A 25,220-nucleotide genomic window follows, 5' to 3' on the forward strand; every position below is an offset into this window, starting at 1 on the left:
GGCTGCTGGCTTAGGGGCTCTCGGGGCCCGTGGTTATGGTGGGAAAATCGGGCTTCGGTGCGTTGTTGGAGATGCCATAGCTCGTACGAGTTTTCTTTCGCTAGGATTGAAAATTGGCAGCCTTGACGCCAGCGATTACAAGCATATAGGATAGAAGGCCGCTCAGAGCCTCTCCATTGTGAACGTGAGCGTCGAATAATCCATTTATATCCGCCAATTGTTGCGTAAATTGCAAGATCAAGCTCAAGCTCGTCTCGTGAGTGATAATATTGAAAAGGCGGGAGGTCTTCCATTTTGGTTATTGTACGAAGTAGGTTACAGGGCCTTAGTAGTAGTAGTATTTTTATTACGCCCGGGAGAACGGATCTCATAGGGCCAGTGGCTACGCTAAGCTGTCTTCGCTTCTCCGCTATTCGTCCGGACCACCCAAAAGAGCCCCACTCTTCCTTCCAGCTCGTCTCTTTTCCAGCCCCGCTTGCTTGACTCTGCTTGACAGGCCTGCTCGAAGGCCGATTTCTCCAAGTGTTCAGCATCCTGTCAGACAGTACGTGTATTCGGTCCATTGGTTGAATCAGTGTATTCGTGTTGTGTTCGTTAAGTATCTGCCCCTGAAGGACCTGCTTTTAATCTTAAGATCCTTGACCCACACGTGACACCCCACATATTCAACACATCCTATCCCCAGCAGCTGAAGCATGGTCTGTCAACATGAGGCTGTTTAATGTTAGTAGTCAGCTATAGTGTTGGCGTTTAGTAGTATGTTCTTTTCCCCCTTTTTCACCTCAGTCTTCCCGTCGCCATTGCAAACTTTACCGCCGCTCGCACCGCCTTCAGGTTAGGTGTCCATTTCGGTCCGTCCGACGCTGACTTTCCACCAAGGAAGTAGGAAAGGTTTCCCATCATGCTTTGTCCAGCTTGTCGCATGACTTCACGCTCCGTCTCCCATCTCGTGCATCGGAACAGAAAGTGTTCCATCGTCTCTGGTGCTCGTCCGCACTCACACATGTCCGATTCGGCGGTTCCTATCTTGCACAGGTAGCTGTTGATCCTCGCCATTCCCGTGCGGAGCTGCGAGAGCACGTCAGCTTCCCGTCTCTTTAGGCCGTCATATAGCGCTTTCGTATGTTCGCCTGGTAGAGCTCGATCGATCCGCTTGGAGTAGCCGCCTACTTTGTCGGGGAGTGCCCGCTGCCGCCGCAATTGCGACGTCGCCAGCCTGGTCCGTGTCGACCGAGCCTGGTACGGCGGCGGCTCTGGGGTGCATCCTGCTTGGGTCGCTTTCTTGGCTTGTCTCTTCGCCTTGCGGCCCATGGCGAAACCGTCGTTTCGGGACGGAGCCCAGATCATCTTGACCCTGTTGTTTCCTCTCGCCAGTCGTTCGATGTGTTCGTAGATCTGTCGGATGGTGGTCTGGCCAGATTGCTGTCGCGGTCGTGCGATCGCTTTCAGTGACGACTGGCAGCTTGATATCACGGTGAGCTCTCGACATTGCAGTCCGTCAGGCATGCATCGTAACGCCATCGCTATTGCCTCCAGTTCGGCCGTGTACGGGTTCTGGTCGTCTCGCGACCGAGGGTGACCGAGTACCTGGCCACCATCCTACCAACTTGACCAGTTGACTCTTGCGTGACGAAGCCTCCCATAGCTACAAACCCTTCTCTGTCAGAGGCACTGGTCGCGATGACGATATCTTTGGCATCGTTAGCTGCTGCTATCGCCGCCTCACGGTCGGCCTCGCATACCAGTGACACTCGGTTGTGCCACGGCGGTACTGCATAGGCTTGGATCGTTTCCATTCGCTCGATTCCGCTCTTCTCAAATGCAAGTGCCAACCTCTTGAGCGGTGACAAGTATCTCCGGCTCACTGATACTTTGAGCGTTGCGAGCGGATGCGTCTTTGGCAACGTCCGGACGTTGATGTACAGGTTCATGCCGGCTTGGGCGTGTCGTCCGTCTACTGTCTGGATACCGGCCTCCGCTTCCGCGACCGCCCGCGACACTGTCCGAAAGGCTCCCGTGATGGCCTGTGCTCCCATCTTCTGAGCCCTGTTGAGCCAGGTCAGTTCCTTCTCGCCACGTGCGTGCGACCAGACGACCGAGGCGTAGTCCATGGCCGGCGCCACAGCCGTGATGAAGAGCTGCCTAGCCGTGCGTGGGGACAGCATCTTGAGTCTCCTCAGGCACATGGCTACCGAGAGGCCTTTGGTGGCCGCCTTGGCCATGTGTTTCTTGAACCTGAGCTTCGCGTCCATGACCACTCCCAGGATCTTGGCCTCCTGCTTCGGCTTGATCTCCTTCCCTTTGACCATGAACGGCGTGCAGCTGGTACGCTCGGCCACGCGTGTGAAGTGGACGATGGTCGTCTTGTCACATTCAAATGTCGCCCCGCTGCGCTTCTCCCATTCCAGTGCGCGGTCAATAATGGCCTGTATTCCGTCTCTGTTCGCTTCCGCCGTCGGGCCTGTGACCCAGGCTGAGTAGTCGTCGACGAATGCGATCGAGCCTCCCTTTGCGTCTATCTTGCTCTGAACCAGGTCTGCGTTGAAGAAGAGAAAGAGCACGGGCGACAGTGGCGATCCTTGCGGAAGGCCAGCCTGTGGCAGCTCCCGTAGCGCAGAGGTGTAGCCGTTTACCGTGATGGTGGCCGTGCGACTCGAGCAGAATGCGTCTATCCATCTCACCAGCCTCTTAGGGATGCCCCGTGCTTCCAATCTTTGCAACAGTCTGTCCTTGAACACCCCGTTATAGGCCCCCTTGACGTCGAAGCTGACCAGGCTGACCACTTTGCGGTTCCGCCATGCTTTGTAGACCTGTTCCTGGAAGAGCAGCAGCGCCTGCTCTGCCGACCGCCGCTTTCTCGCACCGAAGTGGTTGGTAGGCAGGAGTCCGTATGTTTCGACGGCGTGTGAGATGCGATCCGCCACTACTGCTTCGAGGATCTTGCCTAGCGTCGACAATAGCGAGATCGGCCTCCACGCTTTTGCAATTCTGTAGTCAGCCTTGCCCGGCTTCTTGAGCGGAATGATCTTGGCAGTCCGCCACTGGTCCGGCAGTCGTCCTTCAGCCAGTGATGTATGGAACAGATGTAGTACCCGCTCCTTCACCACCGGCCACAGCTGCTTCCACACCATCGCCGGCAATCCGTCCTCTCCGGGTGCCTTCCAAGCCTTGGCCTCCATGACTTTCTCCTCCACCTCCCCCATCGTCAGGTTCGGCATGGCCACTTCTCTACGATGCGGCCGTGGGCCTTCATCTTCTATGTCGGTCGGTAGTGGTGGGAAGAACGCGTTGAGCAGTTCCTCCGCCTGTTCAGCCTTGTCTTGTGTTGTTGCCCCGTTTGTTCTTTTCAGCGGAGGCACTTTGTCGCCGTTTGTTTCGTCTCCAGGCTTCAGGTACTTGGCAGCTTGCCAGATGTTGGTCCCGTCGGCGAGGAAGTCTTCCCAGTGTGCCTTCTTCTGCCTTCGGATGGCGTCGTGGTACTCCTTGGCTGCTTCTTTGGCTCGGGTTTCCGAATTGTCGATTCGCTGACCAGCCCGACGCCGGGTCCTCGCTAGGTTCCTCCAAAACGTGTAACTTCTTCGGAGCCTTGTGAGATCTGTCGTCCACCATCGCTTCGCGTACGGCGATGGATTTGCTCTTGGGACAAGTTCGTGGATCGTGTCTAGGACCACGTCCATCAACCTGTCAGTCTGTTCTTGAACTCCACCGCCCCACGGGAGTGGTGCCAGCTTGTCCTGCACTTTCGCCCTGATCGCGTTCCATGGTGCGTTCTTGAACAGCAGCCTCGAGCCCGCCATCCTCTCTGGTGTCGTGAGATCAAATTCCGTCTCGATGGCCCTGTGGTCTGATCCATGTTCAGTCGGATGGATCCCGCAGTGAACCATCTCGTCTGCCAGTTCAGCCGATGCGAGCATCAGGTCGATCGTACTCTCCCCACCGGGTCCTTCCCACGTCTTCGTCCCCCGCGGGAGGAGACTGAGTAGGCCGTGCTCGTCCATGAGGTCGATGATCGGGCTCGCTTCGCCTTGCCTCCTGCCTGTCACCTCATCGCCTCCCCAGAGCTGGTCGTGGCGGTTGAAGTCGCCGGCCAGGATAACGTCCGTTCTTTTCCCCGTGCTGTTGCGAAAACTTGTGATTGTCGTGTGCAACTGTCTCATGGTAGTGTGCAAAGCGTCTTCATCTTTTCCTGCCACGTACACTGACACCACCAAGACTTCTCGGTCGGGCCATCTAAGTATCGCCCCGGTCAGGTCAGCCGAAGGGATGGGCACCTGCTCAGTCTCCAGATCGCTGCGTATCCAGAGCATACTCCGGATCGGCCACTGCGTCTCGTGTCTCTTTGATGGTACGAATCTCGTCCAGTTCCTGTGGTGGTTCGGTGTCGTCATCAGCGTCCCCTCGACCTTCAGCGCGTATGGCTCGGCCACCGCCAGTACTGCATAGTCCTGCAAGTCCCTATCGTTCATCATGCTCAGCTGCACCACATCTCTCTTCCGCACGTTGAGCTGTAGGATCTGGAGGTTAGTGGCCATCGGTCATATGCAGTTGTCGCATCCGACAGTTTCGGCTGAGCGACTCGTGTGGCCCTCCACAGAGAATGCACTTTGGCTCGACCGCCTGGCAGTCTCGGTGTCGATGGCCCGTCTCCGCGCACTTGCCGCATCGTTGCGCCTTGCTGCATGCGAAAGCTTTATGGCCAATCTCCCAGCAGTTGTAGCACTGAGCCGGGCCTTGGCGCCGCTCAAAGACGTTGGTGCTGGCCGACTCTCCCGCAAGGTGGAAATACCCCTCTTCAAGCAGCCGTCGCGCATCGCTCGCTTTGGTGACGTAGATCACCATCGAGCCGTACATCTTACCATTCGCCTTGTCGCTGAGCCAGTGCATCTTGGCGATCATCACCTCATTTTCCTTCCCTAGTGCCTCCGCCGCACCCGGCAGCACATTACCGGACGAGTCCAGCACCGCAGTCCTGTTTGCGCCGTCGACCTTGACCGGGTATAGCTGGTCCCTGAGCACTCTGGCGCCCTTGACCACCGTCTTCTCCGCCACCTCTCTGATGAGCTGCACCTCTGCTTCGTCTCGGCACACCACCTTGATGCGGTCTGGATTCCTCGCGTCTTTCACCACGGCTGCGCACCGCCAGCTCTGTTGGCCTTCCCTGACCCGCACCTTCTCTTCGATCGCTTGACGAACTTCTCCAACTTGCACCTTGCCTCTGTCCTCTTCGCTGACCCGCGAAGTGTCGATGGTGCAGAACAAGGTATCTGTGAATGAGGATGGAGTCGTGCGCATGGACGATAGTGTGTGGATATTGCTTGGCTGGCTCGTAGGCGGGGTGCGGGCTACGTCTGCATACGATGGCCGTGGGCTCATCTGAGCACTGCTGGAGATGCTGTCGGCCATCGTGTTTAGCTGTTCCTTCACCTGTTTCATTTCTTCTTTCACTTGCTTCAACTCCTCTGCCGTCTGGGGTTGTGTTCTCCCTAGCTCTTTCATAACTTGCTCTCGCAACTGCTCAAGGTCTCTTGCAGCCTGTTCACGCATGGCTTTGAGCTGCCTGGTGGCTTGTTCGTGCGAGCGTCTGAGCTCGTCCACCTTCTTCGATTCCTCGGCTGCCTGGGCCTTGATCGTCTGGATTTCCTGCTGGAGTTGGCGTATCATCTCCAGCTGTTCGCTCATCATCCGCGTTGCCGTTCGCTGGTTCTCCATCAACGCGTCCCAGAGCCTCTCTAGCATCTTCCTCTGCTCACTCATCAAATGGGCCGACGTCTCCTGGAGCATCGCTCGGAACATGATCTGCATGGGCGACGCGTGGTTGCCCGTCGCGCCTTCCGTCGTCTGCGATTCTCTGGCCCCGTCGGCCAATCCAGTCTCGCCTTCATTTTCACCATCCCGCGGCTGTTGTGACCCGTTCCTCTTCACTGTATCACTCCTCTTCTCAATCGCCTGTAGCCTTTCCTGTAGTTTTGCAGTCGGCTTCACAGGTCTTGAGGACCGACGCGCCACGGTGATTGAATCTCCACCTCGCACCAGGATCTCGTCGGCAGTCGCGTCCATTTCGCGGCACCGCGCCCACGGTCGCACCGGCCTCTACGTCCCTCAAAAGGATTGTAAAGATTGTAAAGATTGTAAAGATTCCCCTGTTGGTCGCTCCCTCGTAGGGAGGCAAGTGTCTGTATATTGTAGTAGTGCTATTTAGAGGGAAGGTGGGGGGTGAAAGTCGAGTCTTGACTGCGGGTAGTACTGCAGGATCCCCAAAGTCGCAGCCAAGCCAGACACGTCATGATGATCTGCGTACAGGGTGGCTGGCACACAAGTTGGGGCTAGGAAGTAAGTGTCCAGAAGGCTTCGTCAATGCGACAAAATGTTGCCAACGATGGATCGTGTCAATCATATGATAGCTGGCATGCCCGTGCCGTTTAAGCATATTGCTATGACATGTGACTATCAGGATATGTAGCTACTTATTTGCCGAGACAGGAAACTCGTCTATCGTTATTGACATCACTTGGTTCCCGCACTCGCACCATGGCCGAGCTCGATATTCCCACCGAGCAGTGGGCTCAGGTTGTTGAAGCCCCCGGAGGATGTAGGCGCCTCACCCCTGTTATCTGACTCCGAGTGGTTGCTTACACAGGTGAAATCATAGCTGTAACCTACAAGAGAGTCCCTGTGCACACACCTGGCCCTGATGAGGTCCTGGTCAACATCAGGTTTTCCGGCGTGTGTCACACAGACTTGCACGCCATGATGGGCGACTGGCCGCTGGAGAGGAAGATGCCTCTCATCGGCGGCCACGAGGGCGCGGGCATTGTTGTGGCCAAGGGTGGGCTCGTCTCCAACATCGATGTCGGCGACCACGTCGGCATCAAGTGGCTCAACGGGTCCTGTCTCAACTGCGACTTTTGCCTCCAAGGAGACGAGCCGCTCTGTCCCAAGGCACTCCTATCCGGCTACACCGTCGACGGCACTTTTCAGCAATATGGCATAGCCAAGGCCGCACACGCCACCAGAATCCCTCCCGAGTGCAGCCTGGAGGAGGCCGCCCCGATACTCTGCGCAGGCCTTACCGTGTACAAGAGCCTCAAGGAGGCTGGCCTTCGCCCGGGGCAGTATGTCGCTATAGTCGGCGCAGGCGGCGGGCTTGGGTGCTTTGCTCTGCAGTTCGCCAAGGCCATGGGCATCCACAGCATCGCCGTCGACACAGGGGGGATAAGCTCAACGTCTGCAGAAGCCTGGGCGCATCGGCGACTGTCGATTTCAAGGCTTCATCCGACGTCGCCCGCGACGTGAGGGCGGCTGTCCCGGGGCGCTTCGGGCCTCACGCGGTTCTCGTGCTCGCAACCCATGAACAGCCGTTCCAAGAGGCGCACAGCTATGTCAGGTCGCACGGCAGCGTCGTTTGCATAGGCATGCCCGCCCAAGGCCTCCTTAAAGCTCCGATATTCGACACTGTCGTGCGAATGGTCAACATCAGAGGGAGCTATGTTGGCAACCGGCAGGACGCGGCCGAGGCCATCGAGTTCTTTCGACTCGGACTGATCAAGGCGCCACACAAGCTTGTGGGACTGAGCCAGCTCCAAGAGGTATACGCCATGATGCTGAAGGACGAGGTTGCGGGCCGGTACGTGGTCGACACAAACAAATGATGTGTGCTGGTACTGGGTCTCAGGGAACAATTCTAGCTTGCTGCAGAAGCTGGGCATCTCTTGATGTAGGTCATTTGCAGTTGCGATTAGTGCATTCAATACAAATATGAATATGGATCATGACGCCCGGTTGCATGGGGTTTGCCATGAGAATGTGCACCAATGTTATAAAGCCATGGGGTCAGTTCCTTGACTCGGGAGGATTACAGGCATGATGATGACTCACAAGTATAGAACAGGAAAATGCAATGAGAAGATGAAAGCTGTTTTAAACTGAATAACTAAGCTGCATTCTCCTAGACCTTACCCCAACACCTGCAAACAGCCGCAAGAAACGTCTCCCTCCCACATAGCAACAACCCTGTCCATCAGTCCTTGGCCGGGCGCCGGGCATTGGACGCCGCAACGAAGTGGCCCCAGGTAATCAGCTCCCTGCTGCAATCATCTTGGTGGAGGTTGCACTCGATGAGGGCCGGCCCCTCGGTATGCGCCGTTGCTCTCTCAAGAGCGCGAGACAGCTCCTCGACGGTCTGGGCCTTGAGGCCAAGAGCACGCCCTCCGCCCTCCTTAGAGTTGAACGCCTGCATCAGCTGCGCATAGTCCCAGTTCTGAAGCCGGTTGTACAGCCCGTCGTGGATCTCAACCTCGATGGTGTAGCCTCGGTTGTTCATCAGGAGCATGATAATGGGCACGCGGAATCGCACCATCTGCGAGATCTCCTGAACGGTCATCTGAAAGGCGCCGTCACCGACCATGACGATGACTCTCCTTTCCGGCTTCGCCAGGGCGTAGCCGAATGAGGCGGGAATCGTCCACCCGATGTGGCCCCATTGCATCTCGATCTCAAAGTCTGCCCCCGTCGGGAGGCGCAGTTGGATGGCGTTGAACCACGAATCACCCGTGTCGGCAAAGACTGTCGTCTCTGATGTCAGGAGGATCTGGGTCTGCTTCTCAAGCTCCCTCCTGGTGAGGTTGCCATGCCCGTTGGACCGGTACGTCAAGGGTGAATCAGGGCGCAGCCGGTTGTACTCGACCATGGTGCAGTCGTTCCAGCCGACTGTCTCGGCCAGCCTGGACAGAAAATCGCACAGCCGAACACGGCTGAAGTAGGCGGCCGGCTCCGTCATGGTCACGCTGTCGATATCAGCAATCAGCTGCGGGACGCTGGGCAGAGCCGTCCATCCGACGGTGCTGTAGTCGGTGAAGACGGTGCCGGCGCAGATGAGCACGTCGGCCCAGTTGACGATGGCGTCGGCTGCGAGCGTGCTGACCTGTCCCCAGAAGATGCCCGCGAACTGGGCATGGTCCTCGGGGAACGAGCCCTTTGCCGCCGGCTGGACGACAACGGCGCACCCGATGGCCTCTGCCAGGTGGAGCAGCTCCTTCTCGGCACCAGCCCTTCGCACCTTGGGCCCGACGAGGATGACGGGCTTCTTCATGGTGCCCAGGTACTCGGATGCCCTGGATACGGCGGCATACAAAGTCGGCCCGTCGCTCGGCATCGGCTCAAGGACGGCGCTGACGGGCCCGGGCCGGGCACACGGCTCCCCGGACAGGTTCGTGGGCAGCTCGAGATAGGCCGGCTTCCGCTTCAAGAGCGCCATCCGGATGGTGCGGTCGATGGCCTCTGGCGCTTGGGCAGCGGTGCGCACGGCTATGGCGCTGCAGGTGATGGCCTTGGCCATGTCGAACTGGTAGCTCACATCGTACTCCCCCAGCGTGTGGTGGAGGAGACGACGGCCCAGGTCGTTGGTGTTGGGTGCTCCGCTGACCAAGATGACAGGCAGGTTCTCGGCATAGGCGCTCCCGATGCCGTTGAAGGCGGAGAAAGCGCCCACGCTGTATGTGACAACGCATGCGGCGGCGCCGTGGGCGCGGGCATAGCCCTCGGCTGCGAGAGAGCAGTTGAGCTCGTTTGCGCAGCCAACCTCGGTCAAGGATGGGTGCGCATCCAGCTTGTCGAGGAGGATGAGGTTGTAGTCTCCGGGCACGATAAAGTGATGGCGGATGCCGATCTGCGCAAGCCTCTCGGCGAGATAGTCGCCAACCGTGAACTGGGCCATGGTGTGCGCAGGCGAGGCATTCACTGGTAACTGCAGAGGTGCTGCTGCGGGCCTGGAACCGCTAAGTTGCCCTGTGGTGAGGAACTGGTGATGCGGCCTTCATTTATGTCAGATGGTAAAGGCCGAGTTTGTCGAGGTGTCACTTGGATCAAGTGAGCCTGCCGCTGAGGGGATACAGCCTTGGATGACATGATACAGGACCAGTCGTCTCGGGGAGAAATACATACAAGTGTTGCTGTTGGAATGACGGCCCAAACTGCCGACTGAGTAGCATGACAAAGGATTACATGGACATGATGCTGGGAGTGTTGACGGCGGCAACCCTCGCCGCCAGCCGATGGCATAGGAGCCCGAATGTTGCCATCGTCTTTGGCGAGAGAAGGTGCAACATATCATGAACTGAGGTTTGGGGGCATGATATGATCAACCCCCGAAGCCAGACGCAGACACGGCGCCGTGGTAAAGTCTGTGGTTGACGTCGGCGAGCGCCTATTGGTGGACAGAGTTGACGAGAGACAAAGTTGCAACCTCCAAGTTGGCCTCCGCCGGACGGGCGGACAGCTCCGCGTTCCGGGTGGTATCATCAAGGACACTGGAGATCATGAGATTGGGATAATGGCATAGAGTATGTACTGTAGCAAGACCCCGGGTTGCAGTGCCATCCGTGCAGCTTGTCTTGTGCGTCATTCCTGTATCATTCACCATGCCACTGTGAATGGTCGACCCGCGAGATCTATCATGAGAGGCTCGGGTACGGGCAATACCAGAGGCTAGTGCAAGCACGTCTCTCTCTTTGCTGTGGCTCCCCCTTGTCAGATGCCGCTTCGAACCGGTCCCGCGAGACGTCTTCCGCCGTCGTGTCCAACGACCCGAATATTTATACCGCCGACCCGGAGCCGCAGAGCAAGCAGGCTTCTCAAAGATGCGTCAGGACCAGCCAGCATCAAACACTATGAACGACATAGAGAGCGAAGGGCCACTGGTCCGCAACTTCGAGACCTTGTCGCGCAGAGATGGCCCCCTGGTTGGAGGCAAGAACTCTTCTCTGGGCGAGATGATCTCAGCCCTGGGCCCGGAAGGCATTGCAGTGCCGCCCGGGTTCGCGACAACGTCCAACGCATACTGGCACTTTGTCGACGCCAACTGCATCCGGGGCAAGATAGAGGCCCTCATCGCTCAGTGGCAGGACGGTCGCATCACTCTGGCTGAGGCGGGCCACGCGATGCGCAGCCTGTTCCTCCGCCACAGCAGCTGGCCGGCAGACACGGCCCACGCCATCAAGGCCGGGTATCGCGAGCTGTGCGCAAAGCTCGGTGTCGAGAACCTCAGCGTTGCCGTGCGCTCCAGCGCCACCGCCGAGGACCTCCCGGACGCAAGCTTTGCCGGCCAGCAGGAGACGTTTCTCAATGTCTCGGGCGAGCGAGCCCTTCTGGACGCCTGCCGGCGCTGCTACGCGTCCCTCTTCACGGACCGGGCCATCAGCTACCGCCAGGCCAAGGGGTTCGACCACGCGACCAACGCCCTCTCGGTCGGCGTCCAGGCCATGGTGCGCTCCGACCTGGGTGGCTCGGGCGTCATGTTCTCCATCGACACCGAGAGCGGCTTCGACAAGGTGGTGCTCATCAACGCTGCCTGGGGGCTCGGCGAGAACGTCGTCCAGGGCACCGTCAACCCGGACGAGTACCAAGTCTTCAAGCCGCTGCTCTCCGACACCAGCTTGTCCCCGATCCTGTCCAAGAAGTGCGGTGAAAAGGACGCCAAGATGATCTACGGCGGCGACCGCAACAGTCGCACGCGCAACGTGCCCACCTCCAAGGCGGAGAGGGCGGCGTACGTCCTCAGTGACGGCGAGATCCTCCAGCTGGCACGCTGGGGGTGCGCCATTGAGAAGCACTACGGCTGCCCCATGGACATGGAGTGGGCCAAGGACGGCGTCACGGGCCGGCTGTTCATAGTCCAGGCCCGGCCCGAGACGGTGCACTCGCGCCGTGATACCGCCGTCTTCAAAACCTACTCGGTCAGCAACAAGGGCCGAGTTCTAGTCTCGGGTCTCTCCATCGGCGACAAGGCCGTCTCCGGCCGGCTCTGCCTGGTGCAATCTGCCAGGGACATGGACCAGTTCGTCGACGACTCCATCCTGGTGACCGAGGCCACAGACCCGGACTGGGTGCCCATCATGAAGCGCGCCGCCGCCATCATCACCGACCACGGCGGACGCACCTCGCACGCCGCCATCGTCAGCCGCGAGCTGGGCATCCCGGCCATAGTCGGCACCGGCAACGCCACGTACGTGCTGCACAGCGGCCAGGACGTGACGGCGTCGTGCGCCGAGGGGGACACGGGCTTCGTGTACGAGGGCATCTCGGACATCGTCACTCAAACGGTCAACTTGGCCGGCTTGCCCCAGGTGCGCACCAAGATCATGCTCAACCTCGCCAACCCGGGCGCCGCGTACCGCTGGTGGCGCCTCCCAGCCGACGGCATCGGCCTCGCTCGCATGGAGTTTGTCGTGAGCAACGCCATCCAGGTGCATCCGATGGCCCTGGTCCACTTCGACCAGCTCAGAGATGAGGATGCCAGGCAAGAGATCCTGCGGCTCACAGCCGGCTACGAGACCAAGCCCGATTACTTTGTCGACAAGCTGTCGCGCGGCCTCGCGGCCCTCTGCGCCACCGTCTACCCCAAGCCCGCCGTCATCCGTATGAGTGACTTCAAGACGAACGAGTACGCGGGGCTCATCGGCGGCGCACAGTTCGAGATCAAGGAGGACAACCCCATGATAGGCTTCCGCGGCGCCTCGCGCTACTACTCACCGCTGTACAGGGAAGGCTTCGCGCTCGAGTGCCGCGCCGTCAAGCGGGTCCGCGAGGAGATGGGCCTGACCAACGCCATCGTCATGATCCCCTTCTGCCGGACCGTCGGCGAGGCCAAGAGGGTCCTCGACGTCATGGCAGAGAACGGGCTCCGGCGCGGCGAGAATGGCCTGCAGGTCTATGTCATGTGCGAGATACCCTCCAACGTCATCCTGGCCTCGAGCTTCACCGAGCACTTTGACGGCTTCTCCATCGGCTCCAATGACCTGACGCAGCTGACGCTGGGTGTAGACCGTGACTCGGGCGAGCTGGCCGAGTTGTTTGACGAGCAGGACGAGGCCGTCAAGTGGATGATTGCCCGCGTCATCTCGGTCGCCCGCGAGAGGGGCTGCAAGATTGGCCTCTGCGGCCAGGCGCCGAGTGACCATCCCGAGTTTGCAAGGTTCCTGGTCGACGCCGGCATTGATTCCATCTCGGTGAGTCCCGACAGCTTTGTCGCCATCAAAAGGCATGCAGTAGCTGCCGAGCGGCCTGAGTGAGGGAGGGTCTGGTTGGGTGCGTTGATCTCGCGGTAGGATATCAGGGACTTGTAAGACTAGGCTCTTGAGCTTTGCAGTTTTAGTTTTCAATAGTTGGCAATGCCGTATTCTCTTTCCATGTCAGAATTGGCTTTCCATGCTGAAGCATGCATGGATTGCAGTGGTGAATTGCTGCCTCCTATCTGCCCACGTTGCGGCCGGCCTATCATGAGATGAGGAGACGAAAGAACATCAAGGACATTATGCCAAAACAAAGCGCCCCCAGGTCATTAGGGCCTTCCACCTCTTGGTGCATGGTGCAGCGGTCATCTTTGGTTGCACGACAGGTGTGGCAGACATGGTCGTTGACTCAACTAGACCTAATTACATGGACTTCAATCTGTTCCAAAACGCCCTATCCCAATGGGTCCTCTTCAGTAGCTACAATGGACCCATTCAATGATCCCCTTCAGATCCTTGGCTGACCGGGCTATCCTGGACTCTTCCTCACTGTCCAGAGGTCTCTGCATGGTGCTGACAACTCCCTTTCGTCCAATGACAGCTGGCAGGCTTAAGCAGCAACCGAGTTCCTGCTGGTAATGGCTGACTGGGCGAACATCACCCTTATCCAGGAGCACAGAGGAGCAGATGCTGGAGATGATGGAGCCAAGCCCAAACGGGGTCGCACCCTTGGCTCGGATGATGCTCTGTGACCGGCTCTTGCACTCATCCGCCAGCTCGTCACGGTTGAGAACCTTGGCCGCGGCCGACTTGTCGATGGGCGTGCCGCCGATTGTTGCAGTTGACCATGCCGTGACCTGAGAATCTCCGTGGACGCCAAGTACGGAGATGTCTACCGTGTCCGCTGCAACCTGGAGCATGCTCAGTACACGACCCTTCAGGGCGCACAATCGCATGGTGCACTTACTCCCGACCGTTCAGCCACCAATCCGCGAAGCCGAACCGAGTCCAGATAGGTGCCCGAGCCAAAGACCTGCGAGGGCGGGAGACCAGAGAGCTCGCGGGTCAGCGACGTGAGAAGGTCGACGGGGTTTGCCACAATGAGCAGGATGGTGTCTGGCCCAAACGGCTTCATCGACTCGACTACCTCACGGACAATCGATATGTTCCGCGAAGTGTAGTCGAGGCTGGTTTGACCTGGGGAGTAGTCGAGTAAGCCCTCGCTCTCAACTATGGCTCTCATCCCTACCTATGGTGTGCTTTGACCCAGCCGCCACTACCACCATGTCGGCCTTGGCTGCCTCGCGGTGTGAGGCCGCCCGCACGTGCGTGCCGTTGTTGCAGCTGTAGGCAACGTCGCGGAGGTCCTGGACTTGGCCGTTCCTCCGCTCGATATCCGTGTCAACCAGCAGCAACTCGCCCGCGAGGGAGCTGAGGATGAGTGCGTAGGCTGCTGCGCCGCCAACTTGGCCTACGCCAACGATTGAGATCTGAAACTTTGAAGCCATGATTGATTGTGGCAGGGTGCTTGCTGCGATCGTATCCAGCTTGTCCTCTCAACAAGGAGTTCGACGCGGGCTGCGGTCCTGCTTTAACTTGGTCTGCACCGGGCAAGCCAGTGCCGAGTCTCGAACAAGTGACGCCCAAAGATCACAGTACCTGTGCCATGACTTCGCACGCCCGATGGCTTGGTCTGAGTGGTATTGTTTAGACTTTGCATCAGATCATGGAACCAACAACAGACTCTGTGGCTGAACCTTGAGGCCGCTGAGCGACGTGAGTTCGGCGGCTCCCGTGTCAATCAGGCTGGAAACTTGATCATATCCACAGCATCGTGACACCACCAATCTCCTCTGCTGTGCTAAGACTACAGCGGGGTCACGACCAGGGTGTCAGCCCAATTAAAATGCGCAAAATGAAAGGTACTTATTAGCCCACCTAATTTATATGATGATAAAAGTCCCAGCAATCTGCGTTGTTACAAAGTGCGACATTGCATTGCTCGCAGCCACTTCGTGACTGCGGCACCCTGGCCCGCGGCCTCACATTGCCGTTGATGCTCACCAACGGCGGCCTCTTGCTTCGTGACCTGATTTCTCCTAGCTGTTGATGCTGACAAGCGAGGCAGGCTGACGGGCTTCCTCGTGAGACGCGTTTATGCAGGGAAATAGGCGTAATTTCGTCTCCAGATCGGTATCTTCGCCTTGACTGACTTCGTGAGTGAAACCTAGCAATTAAACCATCAATTATGAGCTCTCGCCACTTCCGTTGCACCTTGATCTTATCCCAAGCAGGCTGCCCATAAAGCTGCAGACTGTAGCTGTTGCCGATCATGATCTCGAGCAAGAAGGACCACGCGAGAGCCTGCCAGAGCGCCGCGCCGATACGGGTGTTTATAACCCTGTGATGCCCTCTCAACTGGTCGCTCCGATCTACACCGTTCATCCAGTCGTCTCGTCGGCGGCAATAGAGGGGATTTCGAACTCCTTGATCTTCTCATTGCCGAAGAACCGCTGAATAGGCCGGGCGCGGGTGTGCTGGTGCTGGGCCCCTTCCTCTTCCGTAAAATGCGCTGACCGGTGTATAAGGTAAGCATAAAGAGCACAAGGGCGTTGTCTTTCCAAGCGATTTGATTGACCTAAAGCGACAAATTCATCGGGGAAACGCAGCTAAAACGCATCCAAAGCGTACAAGGTTATCCTCTGTTGGACTGCAACCACCTCGTTGAATCTGGGAAGCCGGGCACCGTTCGTATCGTCTTTCTTGAGCTGCCGTATGGGGCGATCAATGCCACTATTCACACGTGCCGTACCGTGCCGGCGTGGCCTAGATGCCGGGAAGAACTCGTGGGAGGTTGGTGATCAAGAGGTTGTCAAAAAGACGTGATAGTGATGATCTTGGGGAAGGAGGTTAACGAAGCGGCACAACGCTTGTAGGGATTGAGGGTCTGCTTACTGTTACTTCGTCGTCTCGCTCTTTCCCTTCTTCTTTCGTAGCTTCTGATGGCGTTGGCCAGCGGCCATAGGCCGTGAGATCCTTCTGTTGAAGTGTGTGATTAGTGATCAGCCAGACGGACCATGTTTCTTCCTCGACTGTGCCAAAGCCACCGTAAGAGGATTCCCTGCTGACCAATACCCAGGCTTTAACCCCTGCTTTATCGAGCTACCACGACGTTGTGGTTCTTGCTTGGACGACTGTGGGACGTATACGGACAAGTGGCTACCTAAAATGAAAGATAAAGTGACGCTCTGGAAAATGTTAGACCACTCGGCCACAGCTTGAAAGACTCTCAAATATTAGCGGTGATCGAGAAGTGGGAAAATGCAAAATACAGAAGAGCCACCAGCGGTCAAAAGTTCATCTTTGATAATAGAGTGATTTGGCCGTTGGTGGCTAGGATGACGATACACGGATGCTGCCTTAAACCTTGCTTTCTTTAAAGCTTCCTATGTAGAGGAGTATCGCTAACCAGATGTAAAGCTCAGGAACCGTTGTTGGCCTCCACTTGCGAAGGCGGGCCTGCGGACGAAGTGGTCGCTCATGGAGGAGGCCACCCAGGCGATCCCAATCTTGGTGTATTGAACTTCATCTTTAAACAAGGGAATAAGGGATAAAGTGAAGAAGTATCAAGGCTCGTTCAGCAGCTACTTGAGCCCGTAAGGCGCGATAAGTGAGATATTGGTTAAAAGTTGTAACCTCTTGTCAAGCTCCGGAGACCCTCGCTTCCTGTTTTGGCAAGTACACGATCATTGCGTAAACTCTTCACGATGAAGTCAAAGTCGACCCCGCGACTAGCGTCAGGCAACAGCCTGCTGTTACTGAATAGGCAGACTGAACACGGGTATAAGGAGCAGAGTCTTTTGTCGCTCCTTTGAGTGGAGAGGACACGCTAATTTTAATCCTAAAATGTTCCACTAATTCTTTTTGTTAAATGTTTCTCTGCATTCATGTATGGTGCTGAGTGACGCCTCTCTGGTTGCAGGGAGATTAGGTCTGCACGTAACATAGTAGGGCTGCAGCCGGCTGCAAGGTAGACCTCAATAGAGTTCTTGTCATCATCGGCATAAGGTAATTGCGGTCTACTTCCTTCATTACGACGGCATAGTTGATGTTTCAATTTGATCGGAAATTGACAAGTCCCTTCGTCAATATGGTGTTGCGTCGAGGGCAACTTGCAGGTAGCGGAAGGTACCTTGTTTGATGACCCTTCAGGGCAAGTGACTACGTCGGCCTCCTCGTCTTCACACAGCGAGGAGATAAGCCTAAGCCAAGTGTTAACCGTAAGGAGGCGCTAGCGGGGTTAATGTCCATAACCCAGCCGCCTAGCGCCACCAACTGGCTATCTAGCCTCTTTTAGCCTTACCAGTAGAGCTTGGTACGGGTTTGGTCTCATGATATTGAGCTTACTGGGACACCGTACCCAGTCTTGGCGGTACATACCATACCGATACCAACTCATACCAGACCATTCGATCACTGCATGGAGTGGCGTCATTGACAGCCAAAACCACGGAGTTGGAAAGATGGCTATCAGCCACTCCGAGAAACTGGACGAGGCTCAAGGCCTCAGATGTATACATCTGGCTTGAATTTATGATATATCTGGACTCCACAAGGAAACTAGGGATGAGGACCATTGGAAAACCTCTTCGCTTTGGGGACCAGCGTCCTACCTACTCCATCATGAGACTATGACCTACAAATAAGTTTAAGCTCTTCACCGCCACCTTGACCCTTGACCACACTTACCTAAATTCGTACCTGATGAACGCTTCCCTGAAGTATTCCAGTGCGCACAACCGTGGTCTGACCATGTATACAATACGTATCAACGCAGCTCTTCAAGACCGGGCTCTCATCTCGCTGTGGATGGCATGATGCCTGTGAGGGGAGACCTCACGAACCACCATACAGAACAAGCCGATAAACAGGGGTTCAAGGTTTGGGTTGTAGCCCAAAAGGGCTTCTTTTTGCGGTGGATTTGGCACCGCCCGGTCTAAAATACGGCCCTGTAGGCGTTGAACCTGGAGAGGAGGAGTGGAGTGGGAAGAGGAAGAGGCAGAGGCAGAGGCAGAGGAGGCAGAGGCCGGCGGGCGAGGCCGAGGGAGGTTGAGGAGGTTAAGGAGGTTATGAGGTTATAGAGGTTATAGACCGAAAGGGATAAGGTCATCCCTCTGAACTCAACTAGGAGCGTGGTTATTTCCTTTATCAATATGCTGCCGCCGGCCGTCTGCACGTCTTTATGGATAACCTCTCTGGTCGTCCAACCTCTCCTCTCCCTTCGTCAGCACGGCCACGGGGCTACAGGCACCAGCCCCTGCTAACTGCGGTATCTATAAAGACCTCGCCGTCTAACGAACAATGGTCGGGAAATCAGGCTAGGGCTTGATGAGATCCGGGTCATACCAACAGCTGATAATCAGGTAAGTAACTAAGATGGAATTATATGATTCCCTTACTAAGTTCTCTCTTCATCCTAGGTCAACCAAATCGCGTGGAAGGATAATGCCCTCGTGTTGTTTCTGTCGACCGTTTTTAAGGGGAACGAGAGAGTGAGAATAAGGAAGAAGCCGTCAACAGACCACATCCGGGCACGGCCGATACAGCGTTTCTTTGGTGATGAGACCGTCAGAGCTGATTGGCATTCCTCATCCCGCTAAATTAAGATAATGAGATGAATCATGTAGATCGAGGCGACCAATTGAGGTCATATCACCAGCTATGATCACCCTGTCCGCCGGGGCGCTTGGCAGGCGTTGGCACTTCCTCTTTAGAGGTTATCCTTGTGAATAGCTATATTCTTCGTTCACGGGCAGCCAAGTTGGAAGAGATATGCGAGTCAGGTTGAGTGGCGTGAGCGGCTTTATAATGATATCTTCAAGGCTTTCCACCATGACAGTCAGTCGCGGCAAAGGTTTCGAGCTGGGGACGAATTTACGCCTGTTCAACAGCACAATTCATCTCAAGAGGGAAAAAATCAGACTGCATTCTAGGGCCTTCGGGTTGGGGAGGGTTAGGTCGAAAAGCCAGAAAGGAACCCTTTCAGCAGGTGTGAGCGGCAACAGAAGGAGGCCAAGGCGGCCGCGGCAGTCATGGAAAGGATGCTGGGCGCCAAGTGCAATGTAGCGATTTGTAACTCGAAGGATTGTTGGGACTTCTACCATAGGCTAATTTAGGTGGAGAGAGAAGTACCTTTTGCGCCATTTTAATTGGATTGAACCCCCTGTCGTGACCGCGTTGGAGGTTTATGACAGTCAATAGGATCATTATGCTGAAATGAGCATGTTGTTCTATTTTTTGAAGAAGAAGAAAGATTGGTGTTAACCACCGGAAACTCTGACAAGAAGACATCCACATCCTCGCCACCAATGGATCGGAATAGCCATTGATCCATTAAAACAATGGATCTCAACACTCCCACTCGAGCCATTGGTGCGAGATGTTGTGCGTAACAGAGTGTGGCCTCATTAAAACCTCAAAAACTCATAGATAAAAAACAAAAAGCTTCTATTACCACACCTGTGTACGATTGTACGATCACTGGGGCCTTAGCACCCCCAGGTCTCCCGAATTGTTTGATAGATAAATTTGTGAGACCAACAGCCTCGAATTCTCTGGTCACTGAGCCTAGCACCCAGATCTCCCAGGTCGTTTGATGTTTGGATGAAAATCTTGGAATCTTCAATCACTGGGGCCTTAGCACCCCAGATCTCCCACTTCATCACGGACAGATGGTTTTGATGTTTGGATGAAGCCTTGGAATCTTCGATCACTGGGGCCTTAACACCCAGATCTCCCACTTCATCCTAGGTTTGACGTTTGTTTGATGTTTGATGTTTGAATGAAGCCTTGGAATCTTCGATCACTGGAGCCTTAGCACTTCAGAATCTCCCACTTCATTCTAGGTTTATATTTTCCGAAATAAATGTCAAGGACATTGATACTATCCTTTTGTTGATATTGACGGCTGACTACAATAGTCGAACTGTCTTGCTTTCTTTGGCCGGATCCGATTGAGCGGGTTTCGTTGTATGTCTCGTAGGACTGTGGTTGTTAAGGCTGAAGAAGCCAATCCCAGCAGCATGCGCTGCGTTTTTTGTGTTTTTGTGCTTTTGTGTTTTTGTGTTTGTAGTTTTGTAGTTTTGTAGTTTTGTAGTTTTGTAGTTTTGTAGTTTTGTAGTTTTGTAGTTTGTAGTTTTGTAGTTTTGTAGTTTTTGTAGTTTTGTAGTTTTGTAGTTTTGTAGTTTTGTAGTTTTGTAGTTTTGTAGTTTTGCAGCTCGGCCATGTGCACCTGCAATGGATTCTTTTGCAATTGGATCCTGTGTGATCATTTTCTGAATGAAATGGCTCTTGTATGTACGTATAGACGTAGGTCTAGCTGGAATTGTTGTAGAATCTTATTAGGAGTGGGGATTGCAAGCTGGTACTGTGGGTTGCTTGGAGGCTTGATGAATGGAGTGGACTGTAGGGCACCCATTCTCCCACTTGGGGCATGATGAAAAGGATAAAAGAAAAGAGAAATCGTGTGAACTTGATAATAGATTTTCGACGCCGCTGCTTCCAAATCCCCAGTCAGTTTGTTGGTAGGTCACTTGGTTGTCGAGAGATACGCAAGTGTCAGTTGGCCAGGTGTTCCCGGCCACCTCCTTCTCATGACCCATACTTGCGTGACCAACAGCGAATCATGGGTTGGAGAGGCCCAGCGCGTTGCGAAACACGATAAACTGGGTCTTTTGGGAGAGCTTCGTAAGTCCGTCTGCGATTTGTTGCTCGGTTGGGACATATTGGAGTTGACGTCTCCAGTCCGAGACTCGTTCTCGAACGTAATGCCATTGAAGATCAATGTGCTTAGTCCTGGCGTGGAATCGATTGGCCATTGCAATTGCCCCTTGGTTGCCCCAGTAGAGGATAGTTGTTTGAAGGTCTCCATGTTTGTGTTGGGTCAGAAGTTCGCGCAGCAACCCTCGTACGCAATGCGCTTCTTTTGGTGCATTGTGTTTGCCCCATGTATTCCGCTTCGCAGGATGATAGTGCGACCGCTGATTGTCATTTGGAGCTCCAACTGATGGCGCCTGTGCCGACGTTGAAGACATAACCAGCCGTTGATCGTCTGGCATGTTCATGGTCGCCAGCCCAGTCTGAGTCGGTGTACCCAACTAACGGTCTGAGTGGTCCGCTGAAAACCAGTTCCAAGTCGATCGTTCCTCGCAAATACCTCATGATGCGCTTGACGGCTTGGACATGTTCATTGGTGGGTTTTACCAGATATCGGCTGCAGAGAGACGGCAAATGCGATGTCTGGGCCGATGCGACATGGCGTAATAAGTGACCCAATTGCTTTTGCGTACCATAGTTTCGTCGTTTTAGAAGCTCTGTATTCGTCTGGGACAGGTTGGAATTTTGACGTGCTCAGGGGAGTTGTGACTGGCTTGCTCTCCACATGTCAAATTCCCGTAGGACCTTATTGACATATGCTCGTTGGGAGAGGAAGATGGCCTTGTTGCGTCTGTCTCTCCGGACCAACGTCCGATAGTACTGACACGGGCCAAGGTAGGTAGTTAAATTTCTCGCTCAAGGCGGCTTTGATTTGACCGGGCGAGTTTCTACCTTATGGGACCAACGATTAGGAGGTCCGTCCACGTAGACGGCGATGTAGGTTGTGCCGCGGATAAAGACGCCAACGTCGGCGTTGAGTGGTTTGAAGCCGAGGGTTTTCCAGGAAATCAGATAAAGTCTGGTACCAGATTTAGGGAGATTGTTTGAGGCCGTAGAGAGCTTCCGCAGTCGGAAGACTACCTGGTTTGTCGTCGAAACCCTGTGGCTGAGTCGCGTAGATTTCTTCTTTGACGCCGCCGTAAAGGAAGGCAGTTTTGACATCCATCTGTTCCAGTTCACGGTTCTAGGCCGCAGCGATAGCGATCATTTTATAGCTCATCGGCTTAGGCACAGGAGGCAAACGTTTCGTGGTAGTCGATTCCCTCTTTTTGTTCGAAGCCTCTGACGACGAAGCGAGCTTTGAATCTGGTAATCTCGCCATCCTTTCCCGTTTGAGCTTATACACCCATTTTGCCTTGGAGCGTATGTTTCCTGGAGGCAGGCTGACTGGTATGAAGGTCCCGTTCTGGTCCCGAGTGATTTTCGTCGATGGTGGCTTGCATCCAGTTGTTCGCTATGAGGCGAGTTCATTGCTTCGGCAAAGGTTTTGGTTCGGTCAGTTCAAGCTCTTGGCGATCATAGCCAGGTGAATGGCGATCATGGTGAAGCGCCACTGGTTTTGTTGGGCTGATGGGTCTTGTTGAGCTAGGACTGTGTATCTTGATGGAATTTGTCCTCGGGTTTCCCGTACTGGAAAACGTTGTTGGGGAACGGCGTTCGGCTGTTTCCGCAACGACTTGGTGTTCGTCGACTGCACCGTCGGAGCTTGTGTTTCTGGAGTCCCCGTTCCACATGAAGCCTGGCTCGTCTTGATTCAGTTGATAGGATTGGCTGGGGGCTGACTGTATCTCTTCGTCTGTTCTGATGTTTTCGTTAGGGGTATAGTTGGAAGAGATGGTGTCGAGATCCATCCGTTTTGCGTTGGGTTCGTCAGTTGGTTGCTCGGATGCGAATTCGTTTTCTAGCAGGGATTTCTACCGTCGAACACGACGTTATTCGCGGGGGATCTTCTTCATCGTCGTCGACTAAGACGTAGTTTGTGCTCCCTTGATAGCGGAGTCGGCCAGGGGACTGTCTTGTCGTCCATCTTCTTTAGCTGGCGGCGTTGTTGCAAAGCCTCGGCTGCCGATAACTCGGAGATGGGAGTGCGGCACTTCCTTGTGCCATGCTTCATAAGGTGTGATTTGACGCCCCGAGGCTGGTGAGAGGTTTCATTCGTATGCCATGGCTTTGAGGACATATAGCCAGAACTTCTTTCCAGTCCTGAATGGATGAGAGTCGCTGTGAGCTTCTCAGTAGGAACCAGTTTATCTCGGCCGCCCCGTTTTGTTCGTGCTGCTCGGTGGCCGGAGATCCGTCTCAATCATCTTGTTTTCGCAGTAGAATTTAATTGCGTGGCTTCAAGTTTTCTCCCTCGATCGAGGCGGAGGTAACGGCAGCGACGGGTTGGTGTCTGGCTTGTTCCAGAAGTTGTCGAAGGCAGTTGCCAAATTCGGACTTTTGCCTGATTGGGAAGACCCCAGGTCATTTTGGTGAAATCGTCTATGGAGCCAGCCAGTGCTATGGCCGTCGATGCCTTCGTCTAGGAAGGGCCAGCGATCGCCAGGTGACTCTACGAGTGGTCTTGTTCCTTTTCGAATGCATCCGCGGTGAGGCCTTTCCTTCCATGCGCCCTTACGCACGCTTACAGACGTTGGAGTCAGATAGAGGAGTGATGCCTGTGGACATCTTCATCGTAGAATGCACGTTCTGTTCCCCAAATGGCCGAGTCGGTCATGCCAATCTGCCATTTGGGTCGCTGACAGAGTATGCGGCCATGGCAGTGTGCAGTTGTTGCGGTAACCCTCGTCGATCACGTACAGACCAAATTTCCTAGTGGCGCTGAGGATGACTTTACCGTGGCTTGTAATGACGGCTCGTCCAAGCGCCGCGCCGATACGGGTGTTTATAACCCTGTGATGCCCTCAACTGGTCGCTCCGATCTACACCGTTCATCCAGTCATTATAGTCGGCGGCAATAGAGGGGATTTCGAACTCCTTGATCTTCTCATTGCCGAAGAACCGCTGGATCGGCCGGGCACGGGTGTGTATGGTGTTGGGCCTCTTCCTCTTCCGTAAAATGCGCTCTTGACCGGTGTATAAGGTCGTCATAAAGAGCACGAGGGCGTTGTCTTTCCAAGCGATTTGATTGACCTAGAAGACGACAAATTAGTAGGGGAAACGCAGCTAAAACGCGTCTCCAAAGCGTACAAGGTTATCCTCTGTTGGGACTGCAACCACCTCGTTGAATCTGAGAAGCCGGGCACCGTTCGTATCGTCTTTCTTGAGCTGCCGTATGGGGCGATAAATGCCACTATTCACACGTGCCGTACCCGTGCCGGCGTGGCCTGAGATGCGGAGGACTCGTAGGAGGTTTGGTGAGTTAAAAAGGTTGTCAAAAAAGACGTGATAGTGATGATCTTGGGGAAGGAGGTTGACGAGAGCCGGCACAACGCTCTGTGTGGGGTTGAGGGTTATCTTCTTCTGCTTCTTCGTCGTCTCGCTCTTTCCCTTCTTCTTTCGTAGCTTCTGATAACGTTCTTGGCCGTGGCCATAGGCCGTGATGCTTCTGTTGAAGTGTGTGATTCGTGATAGGCCGACGGGACCGTGTTTCTTCCCTGGACTGTGCCAAAGCCACCGTAAGAGGATTCCCTGCTGACCAATACCCCAGGCTTTGAGCCCCTGCTTTATCGGCTTATTCTTCATCTTGGTTTTCTGCTTGGACCGGCCTGTGTATCGGATCATTCCCTCGTCAACAGAAATATGACTCCCTAGCTCAATGAAAGATAAAGTGACGCTCTGGAAAATGTTAGACCACTCGGCCACAGCTTGAAAGACTCTAGGAATGTTATCACAGTGATCGAGAAGTGGGAAAATGCGAAGATGCCGGAAGAGGAGCCACCAGCGGTCAAAAGTCATATATTTGATAATAGAGTGATTTGGCCGTTGGTGGCTAGAGTCAGCGATCTTCCAAATATCCTCAACCTTGCTTTCTTTGAAGCTTCCTATGTAGAGGAGTATCGCTAACCAGATGTAAAGCTCAGGAACCGTTGTTGGCCTCCACTTGCGAAGGCGGGCCTGCGGACGAAGTGGTCGCTCATGGAGGAGGCCGGCGATCCAGATATTGGTGTATTGAACCCATCTTTCAACGAGGGAATAAGGGATAAAGTGCAAGAAGAAGTCTAGAGGCTCGTTAGGCAGCTCTTTGACCCGTAAGGCGCGATAAGTGATGTGTTGTGGTTGAAAGTTGTAACCTCTTGTCAAGCTCCGGAGACCCTCGCTTACTGTTGGAGGCAAGGATCACGATCATCGTGAACTTGTTCACGATGAGAGTGAACGACCACAACTAGCGTCAGGCAACAGCCTGCTGTCTATGAATCGGCAGACTGAACACGGGTATAAGAGACCGACTCTTGTCGCTCCTTTAGATAAAAAAGGACACGCTCATTTTTAATCCTCAAATCTACACTGATCTTTTGTTCGATGTCTGCATTCATGTATCGGTGCTAGGTTGACACCTCT

The 25,220-nt window shown here is 55.0% G+C and overlaps 7 protein-coding genes across 7 annotated transcripts; 2 read left to right on the forward strand and 5 right to left on the reverse strand.

Moving 5' to 3' along the window:
- Positions 1 to 665: 665 nt before the first annotated feature.
- Positions 666 to 6,057, reverse strand: MRS44_018090 (uncharacterized protein; the record flags this gene model as incomplete). Its single annotated transcript, XM_065616292.1, has 5 exons — positions 666 to 714; positions 782 to 1,523; positions 1,604 to 4,128; positions 4,310 to 4,435; positions 4,655 to 6,057. The coding sequence occupies 5 exons, from the start codon at positions 6,055 to 6,057 to the stop codon at positions 666 to 668; spliced, it is 4,845 nt and encodes a 1,614-aa protein (XP_065472364.1).
- Positions 6,058 to 6,528: 471 nt separating this feature from the next.
- On the forward strand, positions 6,529 to 7,649 carry MRS44_018091 (uncharacterized protein; the record flags this gene model as incomplete). Its single annotated transcript, XM_065616293.1, has 3 exons — positions 6,529 to 6,589; positions 6,650 to 7,112; positions 7,232 to 7,649. The coding sequence occupies 3 exons, from the start codon at positions 6,529 to 6,531 to the stop codon at positions 7,647 to 7,649; spliced, it is 942 nt and encodes a 313-aa protein (XP_065472365.1).
- A 368-nt stretch (positions 7,650 to 8,017) lies between these two features.
- On the reverse strand, positions 8,018 to 9,712 carry MRS44_018092 (uncharacterized protein; the record flags this gene model as incomplete). The annotated part of the gene is made up of 1 exon (XM_065616294.1): positions 8,018 to 9,712. The coding sequence occupies one exon, from the start codon at positions 9,710 to 9,712 to the stop codon at positions 8,018 to 8,020; it is 1,695 nt and encodes a 564-aa protein (XP_065472366.1).
- Positions 9,713 to 10,634: 922 nt separating this feature from the next.
- On the forward strand, positions 10,635 to 13,064 carry MRS44_018093 (uncharacterized protein; the record flags this gene model as incomplete). Its single annotated transcript, XM_065616295.1, has 1 exon — positions 10,635 to 13,064. One exon carries the CDS (start codon positions 10,635 to 10,637, stop codon positions 13,062 to 13,064), a length of 2,430 nt encoding a protein of 809 aa, XP_065472367.1.
- Positions 13,065 to 13,477: 413 nt separating this feature from the next.
- Positions 13,478 to 14,512, reverse strand: MRS44_018094 (uncharacterized protein; the record flags this gene model as incomplete). Its single annotated transcript, XM_065616296.1, has 3 exons — positions 13,478 to 13,915; positions 13,972 to 14,201; positions 14,254 to 14,512. The coding sequence occupies 3 exons, from the start codon at positions 14,510 to 14,512 to the stop codon at positions 13,478 to 13,480; spliced, it is 927 nt and encodes a 308-aa protein (XP_065472368.1).
- Positions 14,513 to 15,445: 933 nt separating this feature from the next.
- Positions 15,446 to 16,083, reverse strand: MRS44_018095 (uncharacterized protein; the record flags this gene model as incomplete). The annotated part of the gene is made up of 4 exons (XM_065616297.1): positions 15,446 to 15,576; positions 15,643 to 15,673; positions 15,960 to 16,043; positions 16,081 to 16,083. 4 exons carry the CDS (start codon positions 16,081 to 16,083, stop codon positions 15,446 to 15,448), a joined length of 249 nt encoding a protein of 82 aa, XP_065472369.1.
- A 7,469-nt stretch (positions 16,084 to 23,552) lies between these two features.
- MRS44_018096 (uncharacterized protein) lies at positions 23,553 to 25,008 on the reverse strand (the record flags this gene model as incomplete). The annotated part of the gene is made up of 3 exons (XM_065616298.1): positions 23,553 to 23,852; positions 23,910 to 24,880; positions 24,984 to 25,008. The coding sequence occupies 3 exons, from the start codon at positions 25,006 to 25,008 to the stop codon at positions 23,553 to 23,555; spliced, it is 1,296 nt and encodes a 431-aa protein (XP_065472370.1).
- Positions 25,009 to 25,220: the final 212 nt, after the last annotated feature.

This window comes from Fusarium solani (assembly GCF_023522795.1).
Source record: "Fusarium solani strain SB1 chromosome Unknown bctg00000015, whole genome shotgun sequence".
Lineage (NCBI taxonomy): Eukaryota > Fungi > Ascomycota > Sordariomycetes > Hypocreales > Nectriaceae > Fusarium > Fusarium solani.